This window comes from Mustela nivalis (genome assembly GCF_964662115.1).
Source record: "Mustela nivalis genome assembly, chromosome: 8".
NCBI classification, from domain to species: Eukaryota; Metazoa; Chordata; class Mammalia; order Carnivora; family Mustelidae; genus Mustela; species Mustela nivalis.
Window position 1 is genome coordinate 34,662,468 of NC_139027.1, and position 20,760 is coordinate 34,683,227.

The 20,760-nt window shown below is 52.2% G+C and overlaps 1 protein-coding gene across 3 annotated transcripts in view; it reads right to left on the reverse strand.

The window, feature by feature from the left end:
- The window catches only part of KCNIP3 (potassium voltage-gated channel interacting protein 3), a 79,803-nt gene that overhangs the window by 47,494 nt on the left and 11,549 nt on the right, over positions 1-20,760 (reverse strand). For all 3 annotated transcript variants that reach the window (XM_082743317.1, XM_082743316.1, XM_082743318.1), the window contains exon 2: positions 20,447-20,612. In XM_082743317.1, coding sequence (XP_082599443.1) covers positions 20,447-20,606 — 160 coding nt within the window. In that variant the 5' untranslated portion in view covers positions 20,607-20,612. The remainder of the gene's footprint in view (positions 1-20,446; positions 20,613-20,760) is intronic.

Here is a 20,760-nt window from a genome sequence, read left to right on the forward strand (position 1 = left end):
ACTCAGAAGCCTCTTTGCAAATTGGCAACAAACAGAGACCATGCCCTGCCTCCAGGCATCCTGGGTACAACCACATGGCTTTTCTGGAAGAGTGGGCAGGGAGCCTGCATGTCACCTCAGAGCCATTGGATTGGGATCCCTAAATGCAAGGGGATCCTGGGATCCTGGGGTGGCCGGTAATGCTGGAAGAGCTGATCCTTAGACCTGAACTAAATGGTCAACCTCCCAGTCTTGCTGGCTCCATCTACATGGGGAAGCTCAAGGCCTAGTGGACAGTCTGACTGAATCCCCCAAGCTGAAAGTGGTCTTTGCCAAATGCCATTTGGTCTGGCACCCAGTATGTACCGGCACTGTGATACGACAGCACCAGTCCTCTGAGGAGGTGACATTTGAACCAAGACCCGAAGGGGGAGAAAGGCCCCTAGTGCAATGCTCCAGGCAGGGCGGACAGCGTGTGCTAACATCCTGCAGAGGAAGAAGAGGGCCTTGAATTTATTTAAGGTTCGAGGGAAACCACTGAAGGGTTTTGGCAGGAGAATGACTTACTTAAGTTCGCAAAGCCGCCTCTGGCTGCTTGCTGAGTGGAGCGCGCTCTGTGGGGGCCACCTCCCGGGAGAGACCTCGGGTGGGAGAGGCGGGCATGAGGAAAGGAAGTGAGGAATGAGCAGTAAGGAGGACCACCCTCTGGCACTCTCTGCTGGGGTTACTGGCTCAGGGGGCAGGAGAAGGAGTGGGGGGAGTCTGTCCTTCCTATTCCTGTACACTCCAGCCCAAGGCTCCCAGCCCTTTTCATCAGCCTGACCTGCACCCACCCCCCAGGCTCCTTGCTCCCCACTTGGGGCAGCCTCTCTGCTTGGAGGCCCCAGCATGACGGTGGCCTTGGACCCACGAGCCTCCCACCTGTCTGGGGACCCTCCACATGCAATCACCCAGCTTAGACCCCAGGCTGCTCACGACTTACTGGTTTCTGCTAACCCTTCCATTTGCTGTCGCTTTCTTTTTGAACACTTAGAGGTGGTAGGAGGCTTCTTCCCTCCTGCTGGACTATGTGGGTTAGTACTGAACAATCATTTCCTTGGTTGCTCCTTTCTTCCTTCTGCTCACTCCCTCACTCATTCACCTGCTCCGGGTTGCACTATTCTGAGGACTGTGTTGTCTAACACTCCCTGCTCTGTCACCAGGATTTAGGTCACCGCTCAGGTCCAATCTTCAGCTTGTCCCTCCCTCTAGGGACCAGCTCTTGGTCACCAGAGTGGGGGCCCCAGGCCTGTGAACTACATCAGGGCTGCACCTTGCTCTGAAGGGCGGTGGGGAGAATGTTCTCCGTAGGTCCCAGCCAAGACATCTGCCCTCGCCACCTTGTCCCTGGCCTCTGCCTACCAGTCCCACCACTGGAGCCCCCTTTCTTCCAGTCAGCCTCAGTCAGGGTTTATACACTTCTTATGTTTTTCCCCAAATTTGGAAGAGGGCATAAAAATTTCACCTTTTATTTTGCAAGGGCATAAAAAAAAAAAAACTTAAAAATCTTAACTCCCATCTCTCTTCAGCATTCTTTTTTTTTTTTAAGATTTTATTTATTTATTTGATAGAGATTACAAGTAGGCAGAGAGGCAGGCAGAGAGAGAGGAGGAAGCAGGTTCCCTGCTGAACAGAGAGCCTGATGCGGGGCTCGATCCCAGGACCCTGAGACCATGACCTGAGCCAAAGGCAGAGGCTTCAACCTACTGAGCCACCCAGGCTCCCCTCTCTTCAGCATTCTTTCAAAAGGCAATGAAGATGTGAACGACCGGAAAGGGAATACAGTTAGTTTACTGACGGTCAGCTTAGCCCTGTCTCACCTCACTTCACTAGGGAAACCTGTACCAGGCTACAGACTAGTGGTCAGGAGCCTGGTCTGTCTATCTTGGGAAGCATTTGTGTTAGATCACTACAGAAAACCTGCTACCCCAGGTCAGGCACAAGCCCAGGGTGTGGACATGGCCCCCGTCTGCACCTGTCCCCTCACCCACACCCAGGAGAATGGCTCAAGAAGGCCCTCCTATGTAATAACTGGGATTCGCCCCACATTCCTGAGGTCTCTGGGGGTGATCCAAGAAGGAACCATTGCCACCTGAAGGCACAGGAAGTCCTGGCCCCTGGGGCAGGCACATCATGGGTAGCAGAGGGGAGGGGAGGCCTGTTGAAGAGAGGGTCCCAGCTTGTCCTAGGCTTAGCTCAGGACATCAGGAGCCAAGAGGTGTCATGGAAGGGAGATGGAAGCCCAGGAACTCCAGATCCCTGTGTCCCTCTGCTCCAAAGGTAAGAGGATGTGGAGGCAGGAGGGGAAGCAGGAAGGGCTGGTATCAGGAGAACTCAGAGCGGGTGATCTCCACTTAAAAAGATTCAGTGTGGGGGCACCTGGGTGGCTCAGTGCATTAAAGCCTCAGCGTTTGACTCAGGTCATGATCTCAGGGTCCTGGGATGGAGGCCCGCATCAGGCTCTCTGCTCAGCAGGAAACCTGCTTCCCCCTCTCTCTCTGCCTGCCTACTTGTGATCTGTCTGTCAAATAAATAAAATAGGGGAGCCTGGGTGGCTCAGTGGGTTAAAGCCTCTGCCTTTGGCTCAGGTCATGGTCTCAGAGTCCTGGGATCGAGCCCTGCATGGGGCTCTCTGCTCAGCGGGGAGCCTGCTTCCTCCTCTCTCTCTCTGCCTGCCTCTCTGCCTACTTGTAATCTCTGCCTTTCAAATAAATAAATAAAATCTTTAAAAAACAAACAAACAAACAAATAAATAAATAAAATAAAAATATCTTTAAAAAAAAAATTTCAGCTAGGCACTAAAAAGAAGCTAGACACAAAAGACCATATTAAAAAAAAAAAAAAAAGTTCAGTGTGACAGACGTGTTGGTTCCTGCTGCCCCCTGGTGGACTTATTGGGAAATACCTGCCAAGACAGACCCTGTGGCAGCAGGGCAAAGGAGGGCGGGGAAGGAAGGCGGGAAGGGGGTGGCCAGGACAGCCCCGCAGGCTCTCCAGCTTGTGAGTGTCTGCCCAGGAGCCCCTTTTGCTCGGTCCCCAAGGTTCTGTTTTCCCTGAGCAGCTCCAGGCCAGCACAAACATTATTTCCTCCCATCCTGGAGCATCTGGAAGCTATTCTTGTTTTTCCTCCCCACCATCCATCCCAAATAATCCCCAAACCCCCTCCATCCAAGAGGACAGGGACTCGGGCCCCAAAGCTTCGGAGGCACCACACACACACCATGCTGGGAAAGTCTGGCACAGAAAGGTGATGACGGGTCCCATGGGGTCCCTGTATCTGGGCAGGTGACTACCACTCAGCTTTCCGGAGGGGCTCCCCTGGCCCGCCTTGCCAGTCAGCGCCCTTTCCACTGACCCTCCCTGTGCATCCCCAGCCATCCCTCTCCTACCCATTCTGATCTGACCGTCTGGAGGCAGGCAATGGGGGAGGCCGGGCAGGCAGAGGCAGGGACTTCGGCGGGCCATTATATCTGTCCAGAGACTCCTCCCCACACAAGCCCAAGAAGGAGCATCAGACTACTCACAGTTGGCTTTTAATAAACTTCACTTCCTTACCAAGGCCCTGGGGAGAGGTTTGGGAGGCTCTCTGAGTGGTGGAAGGGCAGAGTCTTTCAGGACTGGGAGAGGACATCTAGGGAAAAGCCGGGAAAAGGCAGGACGGGGCAGTGATTCTAAAAGCAGTCCTTGCCCAGAATCCAGGACCCCAAAATGCACCCCAAGCTCCAAGGTCCCTGTGTCTGGTTCAAGAGTTGGGGGGAAATCACAAGGTTTACAGTTGCTCCTTGCCCTTGCAAATTGCCCTCTCCAGCTCTTGCTTCCCAGATAAGGAAACCAAAACCCAGAAAGGGGCAGGGGAGGGGTTCCAGCCATGAGTCACACAGTAAGTCCCCATTATCTCAGCACTGCTATTGAAACTATAAGGGGTAGCCCTGTCATAGCCCTTTACAGACTCTACCTGCTCATTGGATTAGCAAACAGGTTCAAAGAGACCAAATCACTTGCCCAAAGTCAGAGACCAGTACACAGCCAAGCAGTACTGGAGCCCATGGGGTAGCCAAATGGAGACGGTAAAAGCCCACCTCATGGGTGCAAGATTTTCATGTGCATTGGACAACCTTCTTCATGACCTCATTATTCTTACGATCCTTTTACAAATGAAGAGACAGAGAGGTTAGATGCAATTTGCTTCAAGTGAATCTACGTGAAAGTATTCGAACAAGAAGGCCATTAGATTGGGATGGCTCCAAGGCCTTGGGAGCCGATGGAAGCAAACCCAAACCTAAGCCAGAGCCAAGGAACTTGAATCTGAGAAAATAATATTTAAGAACAACCAATCACAAACAGCCAACAAGGCTTTCCCGAGTAAGGCAATAGGTTAAGCTATGGTCAATCAAATCACATCCTTGCCTTGCCTCCCCAGGTCCCATGGGTGCAGTTCTCCCAACCGTCTTTGGTTTGGACGACCAGATTCAGATTGATGTATGCTCACATAAGCTTGACAACTGTAGTGTGCCTCAGTTTACCTTTTAACAGCTCTGGTGTCAGAAGTGGAATCCAAAGGAGACTCTGATGGGCCCTGGGAGCAGCAAGCAATGAGGCATCAGTACCTGCTGAGCGCATTGTGCTCTCTGCTTTCTCCCTGCGCCTGAATGAAGGTCAAGGGTAAGCCCCTCGCAGGTAACTGAGCATTGCAGCTTTTGCATTACAAGCTCTCCAACTTCATTTAAGCATTTATTTTAAATAAATGGGTCCAACCTAAACATTATGAGCTCTCCAACTTAAACCAGACCAGGTCTGACTGAAACAGGACTGAGCCCAGGGTGAGGCCTCAGTGAAGTACAATTTTGTTTTAAGGGAAGGAGGGAGAAAACAGGTTGTTTCAAGCCCAGAAAGTCTAGGACTCCTCCATTTAGGACTCTATGCATGAAAATCATGGGCACAGACCCAAATTAATCTGAACGAGTGGGTAAAGCTTACCAAAAATGATCTCGAATCATGATGGCCACAATGGGAACTTTTAACCTAAATAAACTTATCCATCTCTAAATGCCCTAAAGAAAAAAGGGTCCTAAATTTCCCCCAAAACAGTGGGATGCATATTTGATTGGTATGCAGAAGCTTCTACGGTAATCAAAAGTGTCCCTTTTAAAGACTTAACACTGCCAGGAATATTGACTCTTTGTCCCAACTCGAACTTGATGATAAGACATTTGAAAGGATTTTTTAAGAGAACTTCTAGGGACAGGAGTCGGTGAAATTGGAGATCTATATTCAGAACCTGACAGGGACTTTTTAAAGGCCTTCTAAGCTAAAAGGGAAGGTTGTTGTCCTGAAGCCTTTGTGAAACAATGTATTAAAACATTCCAAAGACAGCTCTAAAACTAGAATGTAGGAATCCTTTGAGTTCCATCTTAGCTGGAAACCTTCTCCCTGATACAAAGAAGAGAACTGAATATAATGTGGCCTGCTAGCTGGGTCCATCCCCTTGACAGCCTTCAGACTGCAATCCAATTTGTCTTACAAATTTATAAGAACAGAAATGCAGCTCTTGAAGCAATTCAAAGCCCACCTAACATTTTGCACCCCCCCCCCCAAGAGGAGTACATGGAGCACCGGTTACCAGTCCCGCTTAGAGGGCTCTAAACCCTTCTGTCCATGGCACTGTAGCATCAGAGTTGCCGGTGAAAACAAACATCAGCCAAGCATTGGATGGAACAACACTTCACTTACATTGAGGAGAAACAGAGCAAGATTGGCTTCCCCTGGCTAGCAGGTGTCTCCTGGTGGTTGACGCGGGACACCTGACCTGGGACAACCCCTCTCCTGCTGCAATGGACAAACCTTGCCCTTCACTGCAGAGGACAGGTAGAACACTGGCTTGTCTGTGTACCCCATGCTGCAGCCACTATAAGCAGAGACAAAAGAATACTCAGAATGGTAAACAAGGAGGGCTATGATCACAAAAGGGGATAAGCCCAGTGAAGGCTGTGTGAGCTTTTTACCTCTTGGTAAGGCAGAAGGAAGTGTTCCGGACCTGAGGCCCTCTCTTAGGGGGTGGAGTAGCCGTCCAAGACTGTGGAGCGTCAGACTGCCTTTCCCAACAGTTTCCAAATAAGATAAAATACTGAGCATTCATGACTGAACCTAGGTTTATCTATCTCTGCTGTTTTTTTTTAAAGATTTTATTTATTTATCTGACACAGAGGGAAAGAAAGAAAGCCCGAGCAGGGGTAGTGATATTAGAGGGAGGGAGCAGGGAGCTCCTTGAGCTGGGAGCCTGATGAGGGGCTCGATCCCAGGACCCTGGGATCATGACCTGAGCCAAAGGCAACTGCTTAACTGACTGAGCCACTCAGGCACCCCTGACTTTGGCTTCTTAATACAGACCAACTAAAGAGACTTCTGTTTTGTGCCATGTGGAAAAATTTCCTATGAGGAAGAGTATGCTCCTAGAAATTATGAAACGTATTAGTAAGTTTGCCAATCTATAGAACGCTGGTGTAACAGTCCACAACTGTGCACTCCTTAGTGTCCGTAGAAATCAGGGTTTCCAAGGGTTAAAAAATCTAACTGATATATGTAATCAAAACCGCTAGAAATAATGAGAGAGACAACTCTGCACACAAGGAGAGTAGGAGGTATTTTCGGTAAGAAAAGACATAAAATAAGGAAATGCATTTTTGTTAAAGGAAAATGGAGTTATTTTGCCCTACGGGACAGTACTGGTTGTTTCAGAATGAGAATGAAGAGAATAAAGGGCAAAAACTAAATGGAATATGGAAAGTCAGAGGAGAGAGAGAGGGGAAAATCTCATGTGGTCAAGCTGGCTAAGACTGAAAGGATTTTATAGAAGGGTTTTATTATTTTTTAAAAAGATTTTATTTATTTATTTAACAGAGAGAGAGAGAGAGAGAGAGAGAGAGAGAGAGCACAAGCAGGGGGAGTGGCAGAGAGAGGGAGAAGCAGGCTCCCCAGCAAGCAGGGAGCCCAATATGGGGGACCCTGAGATCAGGACCCGAGCCGAAGGCAGCCACTTAACAGAATGAGCCACCCAGATGCCCCTAAGAAGGGTTTTTAAAAATAAGCTCTACTATCAATAGTATACCTAGGCAAAAATAAAATGTAATTCCCTTTCATTTGTTAAAAGAACAAAGTATTCTTGGATGGTTGGGCTTCGCTTGATCAGGGACTATGAAAGGTTTTCCTTCATCTTCGGATAATCCACCTGGAAAGCAAAGATTGTGTTTTACCGAAGCAATTTCTTGTGTTTCATGTTTTGTTTTTTTTGTTTTTTTTTACTAGGTTTTTGATCAATTGGGAGAAGGGAGTCTTTTCTATTAAAAGAGCTGAGGTTTGTTGTTTCACTTACTTGTGGAACATAAGGTATAGCAGGGAAGACACGAGGCAACAGGAAAAATGAAGGGGAAGGAATCGGAGTGGAGACGAACCATGAGAGACTGCGGACTCCGGGAAACAAAGTGGAGGGTTTTAGAAGGAAAGGGGGTGGGGGATGGGTGAGCCGGGTGCTGGGTATTAAGGAGGGCACGGACTGCATGGAGCACTGGGTGTTACACGCAAACAAGGAATCGTGGAACACTGCATCCAAAACTAATGATGTACTGTATGGTGACTAACAACACAATTAAAAAGAAAAAAAAAGCTAAGGTTTTATGCGTCTGTTTTTTTTTGTTTAAAACTTTGTTTGCCTTAGAAGTCTTTATCACTTTGATTGACCAGATTACCAAGATCATATTTAATCAACTGTTCAAACCTTTTGATATTTTGTATAAACTTCCCATAATCAAATTCTAAGTGAAGTCTTTTTGGTCTTAAACTACCTCGGAATTCTCCTGAGGGCTCTGGAACATCTCAGCAGATTAGTTCTCGCTCCTTATAAAAGAGCCATAAAGCTCACTAAAGCTTCTTTGATACATTAAATTACATGGAAAGAATTGTCAAATAAGAATGATGCTAACCCTTCTCTAAGTTATATTTGTACGGATACGTGTTATTGATGTTGAGTGTTCCAGAAGTTCTATGAAATTCCTAGACATCTCATATGTCCTAGTATCATGTTATCAATCGTAATTCTGGTAATTACTTTAAAATGGATGTTGGGATGCCTGGGTGGCTCAGAGGGTTAAGCCTCTGCCTTCAGATCAGGTCATGGTCTCAGGGTCCTGGGTTGGAACCCTCCATCAGGCTCTCTGCTCAGCGGGAAGCCTGCTTTCCCCTTTCTCTCTGCCTGCTTCTCTGCCCATTTGTGATCTCTCTCTCTGTCAAATAAATAAATAAAATCTTAAAAAAAAAAAAAAGGATGTCACCGACTTAATAAAAACCCTTTGTGAACTGTATGATAATGAATGGTCATCGGATCTTAATCCTTGGCCATTTTTACGTTTTCTGATATTTATACACAGTTATTGTTTTATTTGTTTTACTGCGTTTGCAGAAAGCCTTCCTCTTCAAAGAGATTCAGGAAAAGAATTCGGACAGGGAGAGATTTCTGATAACTATAAGATGACACCATGAAACTCTATGGGAAACCTGAGGGTCAAGAACTCTTGACACGAGGGGCACCAGGGTAGCTCAGTCATTAAGCATCCACCCGGACTCTTGGTTTTGGCTCAGGTCATGGTCTCCTTCATGGGATCAAGCCCCTAGTCAGCCTCCGTGCTCAGCTTGGGGGTGGGCGGTGTCTGCTTGAGATTCTTTCCCTCTCCCCCTCCCTCTGCTCTCTCTCTCTCTCTCTCAAATAAATAAATAAGTCTCTAAAAAAATAATTAATGATGTGGGAAGAACAAACACTTTCCTTTTCCCAAAGCCCTGCCAACTACTTCCAGACAAATAGATAATAAACTTTAGAGAAATCACCACAAGGACTCATGGGTGGATAAGCTTTGTGCCTGTCACTCAGAAAGTTCTCCGAAATACCCCTGACACCACCAGAGACATCCAAACTATAAAAGTGGCTTTAAGCCCTACCTCTAGGAGGCCAACATGGAGACATCTTCTTGACTGGCTTCCCTCTGGGCTCAGAAACCCATTTATAGTCTGCTCTAACCATTAACCTTGGCTTTCCTTTTGTCTCCATGGAAATGCTTTTATTAAATACCTGATTGCTTGCACCATTTAGGCCTAGGTTTGGGAACCCCCCTGGGTACTGCCACCTGAAGTAAGACACAGCTATTTTACTGAGGTGACCAATTCTCGGGGCTAAAGGACGTGTTCAGTGGGATGGCACAACCTACCAGCTCAAATCCTAAATTGTGAAACTTCTTGGAGGGGTTTCAAAGGCAGGGTATAAAGGGTAGCGAATTATCCACCCCAAAAAATGCCTCTTGGGCACAGCTATTATTTTAAGCTGATAAATTGGTTTTAGATAATAAAATTGCTCTGGATTACTTGTTGCCTGAGCAAGGAGGAGTCTGCCATAGCATTTACCTCCTGCTGAACCTGGATAAGGCCACTGGTACAGCAGAAATTCACATACGAGAAATTAACCAACAAGCCACTTAGCTAAGTAGGTCGATGCCTCTTCAGACACCTTCTTTGATTTACTGGACACCAACTGGTTGGGCTCGTGGGTGCCCTGGGGAAGGAGCACACTTCAATCTCTTGTCATTATCATCCTCCTGAGAGTCATCGTGGTGATCTCCCTGGTGCACCGTGTTCTCTCCAGGGTCTGAAATAGATGCTCACAGCATCAGAAGTACATCAGATGGTCTCACTATGCTCGGACGAGCAGAAACAAGATGAACGATGAGATGAACAGCAAAAGCAATCCTTCCATAGCCTGACATCATAATCGGTGATTCCCGACAAGATCAGAACTTGACCCTGAGGGTGACGGAGAGCGGCCGTAATAACAAGTGGCCGGTTAATCCCTCACGTATGAAAGATGACCGGAAGGGGGGGGTTGTTTAAGAAAGGAAACAAGGAGCCCACTGGACCGTGATGGCTCTAATGCCTTGGCTCTATGCAACTGAGCCCAAACCCCAGGAAATTTAAGAACAAACCATCACAAGCAGCCAACCAGGCTTTCCCAAATAAAGCAACCACATCAGCCACCGCCAATCAAATATTTCCTTGCTTTGCTTTGGCACCGTCCTTATAATACCCTTCTCCTAGCTCCTGTCTGTGGAGCGGCCCTCACCACTTCTGGGTGGGCGCTGCCCTGTTTGAATTGATGTGCGCTTAAATAAACTTGAAATTCTTAACGTGCCTCAGTTTACCCTTTTACCAGCTGGGAGCGCCAGAGATGGTCTTCTGTTCAAAAAGTGTGGGGACAAAGCCAGCTGGGTATTGCCCAGCCTCTCAGTCCCGCTAGGGCATTGTCCAATGCCTGCCCAGAGCCTCGGACTCTCCAGGGGAGCAGAAGTGGGATGTACAGGGATGACGTCCTAGACATTTCACAAGCCTATAAAACTGTTAAGAGGCCATGATTTCCTCTTTTCTTTGGCAGAGAAGATTGCCCTGCAGGTGGCTGTCTGACTGCCCTGGATCTTTCTTCGTTTCAGTCTAACTGAGAGGTCATAGCTCTGTGTTCCTTTTATTTCCACCCGCTCTAAAATTCCCTGTGTTTCTTTCTCTTTTGAATCAGCTTTGTCATTCTGCTGGTTTCCTTATTAAGTACTTCAATAGAACCTTGACACACACTCACTGTCTATTTGTGGAAGAACGATATTTTTAACACACAGAGAATGATGCTTTGACAATGCAAGCCAGCTGTGCCCAGCTTTGTCTGGAACCTCCAGGCTTTGCGGCCTCAATCTCAATCTCCAGCCCTCTTCCCTGGCTCCTGGCCCTTCCCCACCTCTGCCCCATGCAGTGTCCCTGGAAGCCCTGGGGGCGTGGAGGCCTGCTGCCTGGTGGGGCCGGGGGCTCAGAAGACAAGGCTCTCCCCCGTCTTGATGTGGACTCCATGTCTCACATCCAGGTGTTAAATGTGGCTTTGGCCCAGCAGTAGAGACCAGCTCTGGAGGTCATACAAAGGGCCTAGGAAACCGGTCTTGTGACTTATCCTTCCTCGCCCCGCCAGGGGGCAGAGAAGGAAAAGGTTGGTGAGGCGGAGAAAGGGAACATCTTTGGAAAGGTTGGTTGGTGCACTTGTCTTCCCTCCTCCTATACCAAGGGGCTCTAGTCCTCTGTCCAACTGAGGTCCTTCTAGGAAGCCTTTGGGGTCTGGGCCTGTGTCTGGGGCCAGGTGGGTCTGACCCACACTGGGAGGAGGTCAGGTGAAGGCCATGGTTACAATGGCCAAGACAGCCAGGGTGAGGGGTGGAAACTGGACACCCACCGGGTGATGGTCTTGGAGGCAGAGGATGCATTTCCCCAGAGCCCCTCAGACCCTGCGGACGAGAGCTGGGGGAATCCACCTTCACTGTTCCTCCTCGTGCTGCCTGGAGAGGGGGAGTCTCAACAGTTGGGAGATGGGGTCACGGGGCATCGTGAGCAAAGGAAGGGAACTGGCATTGGCCTGGCCACCAGAACCAGGTAGGAAGCAAGGTGAACAAGGGACAAGGAGTGGAGACGCCTAGGACCTTGCCCACACTCTGGTCTGAGACAAGCCAGCCGGAGGGAGATCCTGAAGTGGATGAGGGTCTAGAACTCTGATCTGGGCCAGGCAGGATTCCCTGAAGATGCCTGAACCCCTGAAAGACGCCCACAGGACCTGCACAGAATTCCCCCAAGCACAGGGAAGTGCAATCCCGCAGGGAAGACGGGAAAAGTCAGAGGTGACAAGGAATTGCCCCTCCCCCGGCTTGTCCCATGTGTGACCGTCCAGCCATTGTGTTCAAGCATCATGTCTCTTGGTCTGAGAGCAGACACCAGCCTGCTCTCTGGCTCCTTGCTCCCTGCACCCCCCACTTACTGTGACGCCCAGAACCAGCATCTAGAGCTGGAAGGAGCTCACAAGTAGGCCCGCAAGGTCAAGTCTTTGTCCTTTTTTGTTTGTTTGTTTCTTGTCAGATGAGGAAACTGAAGCCGAAGGAGGCAGGTTGCACCCTTAGGTGACACAGACCCGCAGCCTCCTTCCTCCTTGCAAGACAGACGGAGACACGGAGACACACAGAGGTAGTGAGAAAAAGCTCCCATGAGTCTGCAAGCCCATCAAGCATGTAAAAAGGCTTGAAAAGGGGGCATGAGATTACTGGACGAAAAAGACTCCCATTCAGGGAAACTCAGTAAGCGAGGGGTCTTTCTGACTCTCTAGGCGCCCCGTGGAGCAGGGACCATGATCAGTCCTGATCACCAGGCAGCAGGAACACGCAGGAGCAACTAGTAGAAGCAGCACGTGGGGACATGCCTCCACCACTAAGCCTAACCCCCAGGTGTCTCCCCTTGCTGAGGAGTGGCCCACAGTCTGCAAAGGGGCATCACGAGCAGAGAGAGAGCTTCCACGGCCTTTGAAAAGCTGGCTTGTGAGCCTGGGCCCCCACTTCTGGCAGCCACACTGGGTCCCTCTCCCTTAAAGTCCCCTGAGGTCACCACTCCTGCTTTAGACTCAGATCTCCATCTGATCTCCCTCTGCAAACCTTCCTTATATCAGAATCCTGTCTTATGATTAGAGATCTATTACTGCTTTTCAGTATTTGAAATCATTATTATCTGACCGATTTTGAGATGATTGATAGGATTGGTTATATGCTCAGTTTTGTGTTTTTATTCTTCTTAAAGTATTATTCATTAATTTGACAAGGATTTGGCGTACCAGGCTTTGTGCCCGGCTCTTGGGTGGGTCAGAGCAGGGAATCAGAGCAGGGGACCAGGCCCGCACCCCCAGAGAGGGGACAACAGACCCGGCTTTTCCGCCCAGCCCCACTCAGTGTGGGCACATCGTCCCTCAGGGTCTATGAGCATCTTTGGGCAACAGAAGCATTTTTTATCTTTGGCTAAAAAATCAATACATCACATGTCTACACTGATTCATGTTTATGTGTCAGGGATTTCATTTGATATCTCTTTAGAGAATCATGGGATTACTTCAGCCAAATTCCCCTCATATCCTTCTAATAACAGGGAAAGACAAAAGGACCAGAAGCCCCGAGCTGTTGAGGGTCTCTCCGTTCAGTGTCTGGAGCTCCGGACACACACAGGAGACCCTCTCCTTGTGCCGGCCTCCCGGTCCCCACGGCTGATGCGGGGTCTTGGTCCTGCTTGGCCCCAGAACACCCATCCTGGTGAGGGGCAAAGGAGAGAGAGCAGAAGCGGGACCTGGCCTGTTCTGCTGTCACTCCCACATGGGGCTCCTCCCCAGGCCTGAGCCTGACAGCCCCATGGTGTCCCTGCCCGAAATTCCAGGTTGGTTGGTTGTATAGATTTTAAAAGATGGCTGTTACTGATCAAGCCGTTTCTTTCATCCTCACTGCAGAAGTCACACCTCTATTTGGGGGAATGAGAAAGGGACTCTGGGAAGGGGAGAGGCCAGGGCACTGGGGTCAGTGTGGGCAAGACAGGTGGGCTGGCCCTGGGGCCTCCTGCTCCCAGCTGAGCTCAAGTCTGCGCTCCGGGAGAAGGAAGCCCCCTCCCACATCTGCTCCCTCCTCAAGCCCAAGAGTATGGGAGCCCAGCTTGGCACTCACTGCCTGCGGTCGAAGGGCAGGGTCCTGAGCCAGGGGGTTCCTTCCAGTTCTGCTCTAATTGCCCCAACCCCCTACAAGGCAGGCTCAGCAGTCCTGAGTCCCAAACCTGCTTCTTCTGCTCCCTTGACCGGTCCTGTCAAAGCAGCCCTCACCTCGAGCCAGGTTCCCAGAGATGAAGCGGAAGAAGAAGCTGATGATGTCTCCCAGGTGCTTCTTGCAGCCGTGGTGGCATTCCTGAAGCCTCAGAGCAGCCCCCCGGGCTGGGCCTGGGGTCTCCCCACGCCCCGCCACCCCTGGGCCGGGCCCCATCCTGGGGGCCCTAGCTCCTGCCCTCAGCTCGGCCTGACCAGCCACAGTGCAGGCCACCCCCAGCCTGCTCCGTCCTTCCTCTGCCTGCCTCTCCCCAACCTGACACTCAGAGCCTTCCTTCTGGAATTCTCTCTCCCCCCTCTCCGGCCTGTCTCTCCTCTTGATCTTAACCCTGACCCTCAGGGTCTCGGCCTCTCTGACCTGCACTTCCTTCCCTCTTCCTTCCTCTGTTCTCCGTCTCTGCCTCCTGTTCTCTCAGCCTTCCCCAGGACCACCTGCCACCCAGCCCTCAGCCCAGAGCATCCAGGAGATGGCCAGCCCCTTGCCAGGGTGGACGTCCTCAAGCAGCCCTTACTCCTACCCTCAGGCCAGCCCCTTCACCTTGTGCCTGCTCTGGCTCCCCAGGACCCTGGAGCTCACTCTTCTGGAGGCGGAAGGGCTGCTGCAGCTTCCTGGACTGGGAAGGGGGTGGGGGAGGTGGGCATTGCTCCGGAGCTCCCAGCACCAATAGAGGAGGTGCCACTGGTGTGATATTCGGGTGAGAGTGTGATCTCACTGCAGTGGGCCTCACCCATGACCCAGGGTTTCTCCGTGGCCAGAAAAGGAGCAGCCTGCTCCCACCCAGCCTTCTGCCTGGGATGCTCAGTAGCCAGGGGCCCTGCGTAGAGCTGGGGGATGGGTAGGGTCCTGACCTTTGGCTACTTCTTGACCTCTGGTCTCTGCTCACTGACACCAAATCACAGCACTGTTGGTGTCTCTATAGAGCAGAGAATGGGGAGGGGAAAAGGGGTCACTCTGATGAGGAGGGTAGAGGAAAACAACGGGAGGACTGGAGCAGAAACTTCTGGCCATCCCCTCCACCCCCTACATTTACTGGGCACCTAGCATGGGCCAGGCAGTTGGCTAAGGTCCTTCTGGCCACCAGCACATTCTGTCATCAAAACAACCTCATAAAGTCCATGTGGCCTAGAATGCCACATCAGTATTCATTCTCCTCTGCTTTTTCACCTACGGAATTCAGATTCTCTTGGAGGCAGAAATGTAACCAGCTTTTAAACACCAACATTCTGGGGCGCCTGGGTGGCTCAGTGGGTTAAAGCCTCTGCCTTCAGCTCAGGTCATTATCTCAGGGTCCTGGGATTGAACCCTGCCTTGGGCTCTCTGCTCAGCAGGGAGCCTGCTTCCTCCTCTCTCTCTCTCTCTGCCTCCCTCTCTGCCTATTTGTGATCTGTCTGTCAAATAAATAAATAAAATCTTTTTAAAAAAACAAAAACAAAAAACCAACATTCCCCCACCTTCCTTGCCATCAGGGTGGCTCAGTTCTGGCCAGTGAAATACAGGAAGAAATCTTCCAGAGATTTCCATGAGAGTGTTGCTTTCCTAATCAAATCACTACCCTTTCCTCCTAGAATGAAGCCGTGATGGCTGGAGCCAAAGCAACTACCTTGGGGCTGTGAGGAAAAGGGCAACCGCCCCCCCCTCAAAAAAACCCCCAAATCCCAAAGACATTGATTCTGACATCCCAAAGCTGTTAACCTGGTGCCAGTCACTGCTTAGCCCAGATTTCTCATATCTTTGTCTAAATTAAGCCGCTGTTATTTGGGGTTTCTGTTATACACAAGTACAGCCAAGTCAAAATATTCCCTCCGAAGTGAAAGACGAACTGTTGCACCTTGCACTCTCCCAGCTGATAAAAGGAAGTAAGCTTTGGCTGGGCCTTCCTGTACACCGCCGTGAAGCACGCTGCTCGAAACCGTTTGCTTTCCTGAGAGCAAGTAAGGGCTAGGCAGCACGTCAGGCCACAGACCAGCAGTTCTGCCCCTTGGGCCTTGTGACCCTGCACATTCACGAGCACCCATTGCGTTCCAGGCAAAGCAGCGTGTCTACAGGCCAATGGCCATCCCCAGGAGGAACATTCCATGGTCTCCCCAGGTTTGGAGTAAAGCCATCTTTCTTTGGCAAAGATCTTTCCTTTTGACATGGAGCTACTGGCTCGCTACTGAGCTCTCATGGAGCCAACCTCTGCTGTCCATCAGGTACTGAGTATCAACCTCTCTCTCGGCTCTAAAGGCCTAGACGTGTGTGTGCAGCATTCTATCATTCTATCTGCATGTGCATAAGCGATGTCCGAGTGCAGGCACAGAGGGTCTGGAAGGCTCAGGTAAGAATGTAGCAAGAGACTCATGTCCCCACGGCAACTGCTGCACCAGCAGCCCCTCAACCCATACCTGCGACCCCATGGGGAGTCTCTAGGGCCATCTGAAGAGGAAGAGCATTCCCATGTCATTTATAGACAGAGCAGCAAGAAATGCCAGCACGGACTCTAGGTTGACACGGTGGCCTCTTCAGCAGAGAAGGACGATGGAGAAGGGAAGCCTTCCTGGGGGGCAGAGTGACGGATACATCTGCCCGCCCATACTTCCTGGAAGAACAGATGGCCTGGGGTACAGATCTCCACTCACTCGTGGATGGTTGCGAACCATCTGTTCAAGGGTCAGGGAGGGGGAGGAGAAGAGAGAGGGGGAGGGGTGACTGTTGTCCAGAGGGCAGCAGGCCTGAGAAGGAGCCCAGGGGTCAGGTAGACAAGATGGCCGGGTAGGCTATACTCCTTGCTGCGTGGCACTGTTCCCCAGCAGAGTGCCACGTGGTCTAAGACGGCCGATGGGTTCCTATAGGAACATCTCGTCCCCAGGCTGAAGTTAAGTACACAGCTTGCTGGCAGGCTGACAAGCCAGCCACCAGTTGTCAGGTCGGCTCCATTGCACCCCTCATTCCGGCAGGGACCACCGCTTATCTTCCCCGGAGCGGACCCTCGATCTGCGTATGGACGTCCTCCCTGCTCCCTGCTCCTGCCAGCACCAGCTCCCACCACAGGGTCCCACACACCATAGCTGCTGCCTGAGCGACTCCTCTGACAACCAAGAAGTGTGGCCAAGGGCCAGCGCTGGCAAGGCCTGCTGACCTTACTCTGTTGCCCACGCCCAGAAGCAGCTGGCCTTGTGGGACAGTGGAAGAGCCTATTGCGGACCAGGCCCCAGCACAGGCCACGAGACAATTCAGATGTAGCAGAGTGACGGACCCAAAGCCCAAGGGACATGGTGACCTTCTTTTTTTCTTTCTCTTCTTTTTTAAGATTTTATTTATCAGACGGAGAGAGACACAGCGAGAGAGGGAACACAAGCTAGGGGAGTGGGAGAGGAAGAAACAGGCTTCCTGAAGAGCAGGGAGCCTGATGCGGGGGTTTGATCCCAGGACCCTGGGATCATGGCAGATGCTTAACGACTGAGCCACCCAGGAGCCCCTGATGACAGTTTTATAGTTGAAGAAACCCAGTCTCTCTGTCCTCCTGGGGAGTCAGACTTGAGAAACAGTCTACCCTGTTGGTAGCTTAGCGAGGCTCTTGGAGAGATGTTCCGGTATCGTGACAGGAAGGACTTTTGGAAGCTGGGGAGACATGCAGAGCAGGTCAGGGTCCCAGCTCCTGGGTCACTGAGGACAGGCCCCCCAGGGCTAGTGACGGACAGTCTCCCGCCAAGGCTGGGCCCTCCTCCTGGGTGGGGTGCTGGGGTTAGAGCGTTTGCCCTGGGCTCCCCTGTACTCCCCTGCTCTTGGGCCCATCTCAGAGGCCACTGCAGCCAGCCAGATCCCAGTTCCATGTGGGGGCCTTCACAGCCCAGGAGGGACCCCCAAGCACAGCAGCAGCTGGTCCAGCCATCGCACCCTCGAATCCCGGCCCCTGACGACAAGGCCGCCTCAGCCTCAGGGACATCCATGTGCTTTCCTCAGCCTTGGCTTCTTCCCCCAAGCCGTCCCAGAAATCTGTCTCTCTGACCTGCTTCATCTGAATGGAAAAACCCCTGACAACAAGGGTGTAGTGTCTCGGCCTTAACGCCTGCCTTCCACAGGCACCGGCACTCCAGACACTGCAGCGGGGCCTTGCTGAGCTCGGGGACTGAGTGACACTGAAGGCACTGATTGTTCTCTACACCCAGAGCCCAGGAAGCTTCCTGAAGGAGAAGTGCCTCATCTGGGCACACTAGCATTTCACGTGCATGCCAAGCCCTCAGTGTGACCACACCAGCCATTCCATCCCAGGAGGGGTACATAGAAGACGTCTTTGGACTAAGGAGTCAGGGTCTGGGAGTTGGGCCCTGTGGAGATCAGGGGTGCACTCGGGTCTCAGTTCCTTAGTCTGTGAGAATGGCTGCTGCCTCCAGAGATCCCAGAGGTTCCCCGAGAGAAAAGACATGGAAGACAAACATCGGGGTGAGCACCCCGCCCCCCCGCCCCCACCCCCGCCCAGAACCTGTGGAAAAGCTCCCAGTCAGAGCCCTCACTCTGCCCCGTAATACCCTGTGACCTGCTGTGTCATGTGACCTCCCTGAGCTTCTGTTGATTCTAATAAAACAGAGTGATCTGCAGGGCGTACCCTATCCAATGAAATAGGATCTTGTTTTTCCACACGCTACATAGCCTCTCAGGGCCTGGCATGGAGTCTGGGGGACGTGTCTATGCGGGGCAATGCACTGGACTGGGCCTGAGACATGGAAGGTGTCCTGGGCCCTGTTCCATCCACACCCCCCTCCTGCCCCCACGGCTCTGGGCTATGACAAGTCTCCAAACACATCCTGACAGCTCAGCCTCGGTTCCTGACCTCCAGGAGCCCCCCCCCCCACCCACCCAGCTCAAGGTGGGATATATGGGCCCCTCGGGGCCCCCTCCTTATGACCCTGAACACAACAAGCCCAGCCCCCAGCTGGCTTTCCTCGATGCCCACCCACACTTGGGAGTGCAAACAGCCTCAGCCAGGAGGTAGCCTGTCACCCTTCAGCCCAGTCCTGAAGCAGGAAGGAAGCTGGAGGTGGGGGTCCTGGATGGAGAGGATCAGGGAGGGTGAGACGGAGAGGGACACTGAGGTGATGGTCTTGTGCTACTGCCCAGAAAAGCCCAGAGGTAGTGCCTGGCTCTCTTGGTCATGTGTGATTCTTGATCTCGGGGTCATGAGTTCAAGCCCCATGCTGGGTGAGGAGCCAGCTTTCAGAAATAAATAAATAAATAAAAGCCTGGGGGCCAAGACCAGGGGGGTATTGGAGCCCCAAGCAGCACAGGCAGCAGCAGACCAGACCCCATCACACACACCGCTGGGGCTCACCCCTGCTCTTGGTTTCTATCCCGACAACAAATGGCGTTGCATTTACTCCGCTGTGGAACAAACAGCACTGTCCAGAGGCCTGTCTCCCAGGAAAGCTGTTTGCATGAACTTTTAGTGCCTTCATATTTCCACCAAAATCCATGCAAAATCCATTCCCCATCCTCACCCTGAGGAGCGCGCACGTCCCCGCACATGTGTTCCCGCGCAGCAGTGTTTCCGCGAGAGGCCTCGGCATGGAAGGGAAAGGCCAGGAGCAAATGTCAGCCCACAGCACAGACGGACAGGGGCTCTGGGGGGTGGCAGAAGGGAGGGGCTGGAATGGCGCTGGGAGCACCCCAGAGGGGGTTTGACCACTCAACCACTCAACACAGGTGGCCACCAGCTGCTTTGCCGATGCGGGGCCCTTCGGGCCATCCCCTCCCCTCTCTCCTGCATCAGGCCTGGGAGACCGGGGCCATGATTTATGCCCGTTCTCCTGCCAGAGGAACCGAGTCTCCCTGGAAATCGTGCAGAGAGTGTCTGAGACAACAAACAGGATGGGCTGTCAGGGCCCAGGTCTGCCCTTTTCCTTCAAGGCAAAGAGGCAGGCTCTCCTGTGCTCCTGTGCACTATGTGATCACACACACGTGGGTATGTGTGCACGAGGGTGTGAGCAGTGGGCACGCCTGGGTGTGCACCCACATGGGCGTGGTGGGTGGGTGTGCACATTCATGTGTGGTGGAGGCACAGGGGTATTGGTAGGTGTACACAGGTATGATTGTGTGGCATGTGCATGTGAGAGTTCAAGGGCTGCAGGAGGTGACCTGTGTGTCCCTTGCTCTGTCACACTTGGCAGACATCAAATATCACCAAAAATAAGCGCAGAGCAGCTGTTTCCTAAGACCCCTCAGGAGCGACACCCCCCGCCTCCATCCCCAGTGCTGCCTGAGGTGAGCAGCCAGCACAGGCCCTGGGGTGCGCTGGGTAGAACTGAGGCGGGGCGAGGGCCGGGGCTGTCTCCTCTCTGGGCCTTGGCATGCACTGCTGCCCGTCCTTTTCACAGAGAACTTAAGAAGGACATGTGAACTGCCCCAGGTGACCCTCAGATGGTAGACAGAGCCAGCCGGGCCTGTCGGACTCAAACCCCTTGCTCTATCCAGCAACCGAGGTGGGACACCTCAGCATGGTTCCAATCCTCGGTCCCCACCCTCTGCGGGTCCTGCCTTGAGTGCAGTGGCCTTGCTTACATGAATGAATGAAAACATACTCTGCCAACAGAGCAGAGGTGGTTCGGCCTGGGCTAGGGTCCCCAGCGGGTCTCTGAGCCCTCAGAGAGAGGAGAGCTCAGATCAGATGCCCCATGCCCACTCCCGCCCTCTGCCCAGCCCCCCACCGCCCCTACCTGAGCCCTGGGGGGCGGCACTGGACAGGATCCACTTGACCAGGCAGCACCGCATCAGAGCCTGGCGGGTAAGCCGTGGCCGCTGCCACTTGACGCCCTCCTTCTTGCTCAGCGGCGTGCGCCCGGGGTCTCCCAGGAGGCTGCCATCTGACACCTTCATCACTTCCTGTAGCAGGGACAGGCAGAGCAGCCCTGAGCCCCCATTCAGAGAGGACCTCCAGGCCAACCGCAATCTCCAGGGCAGGGTCACCCTTTACCCACCCCCAAGTCTTGTCCCCAGGGTCCCTCTACCCAGGACACATGGCCTGAGCTCC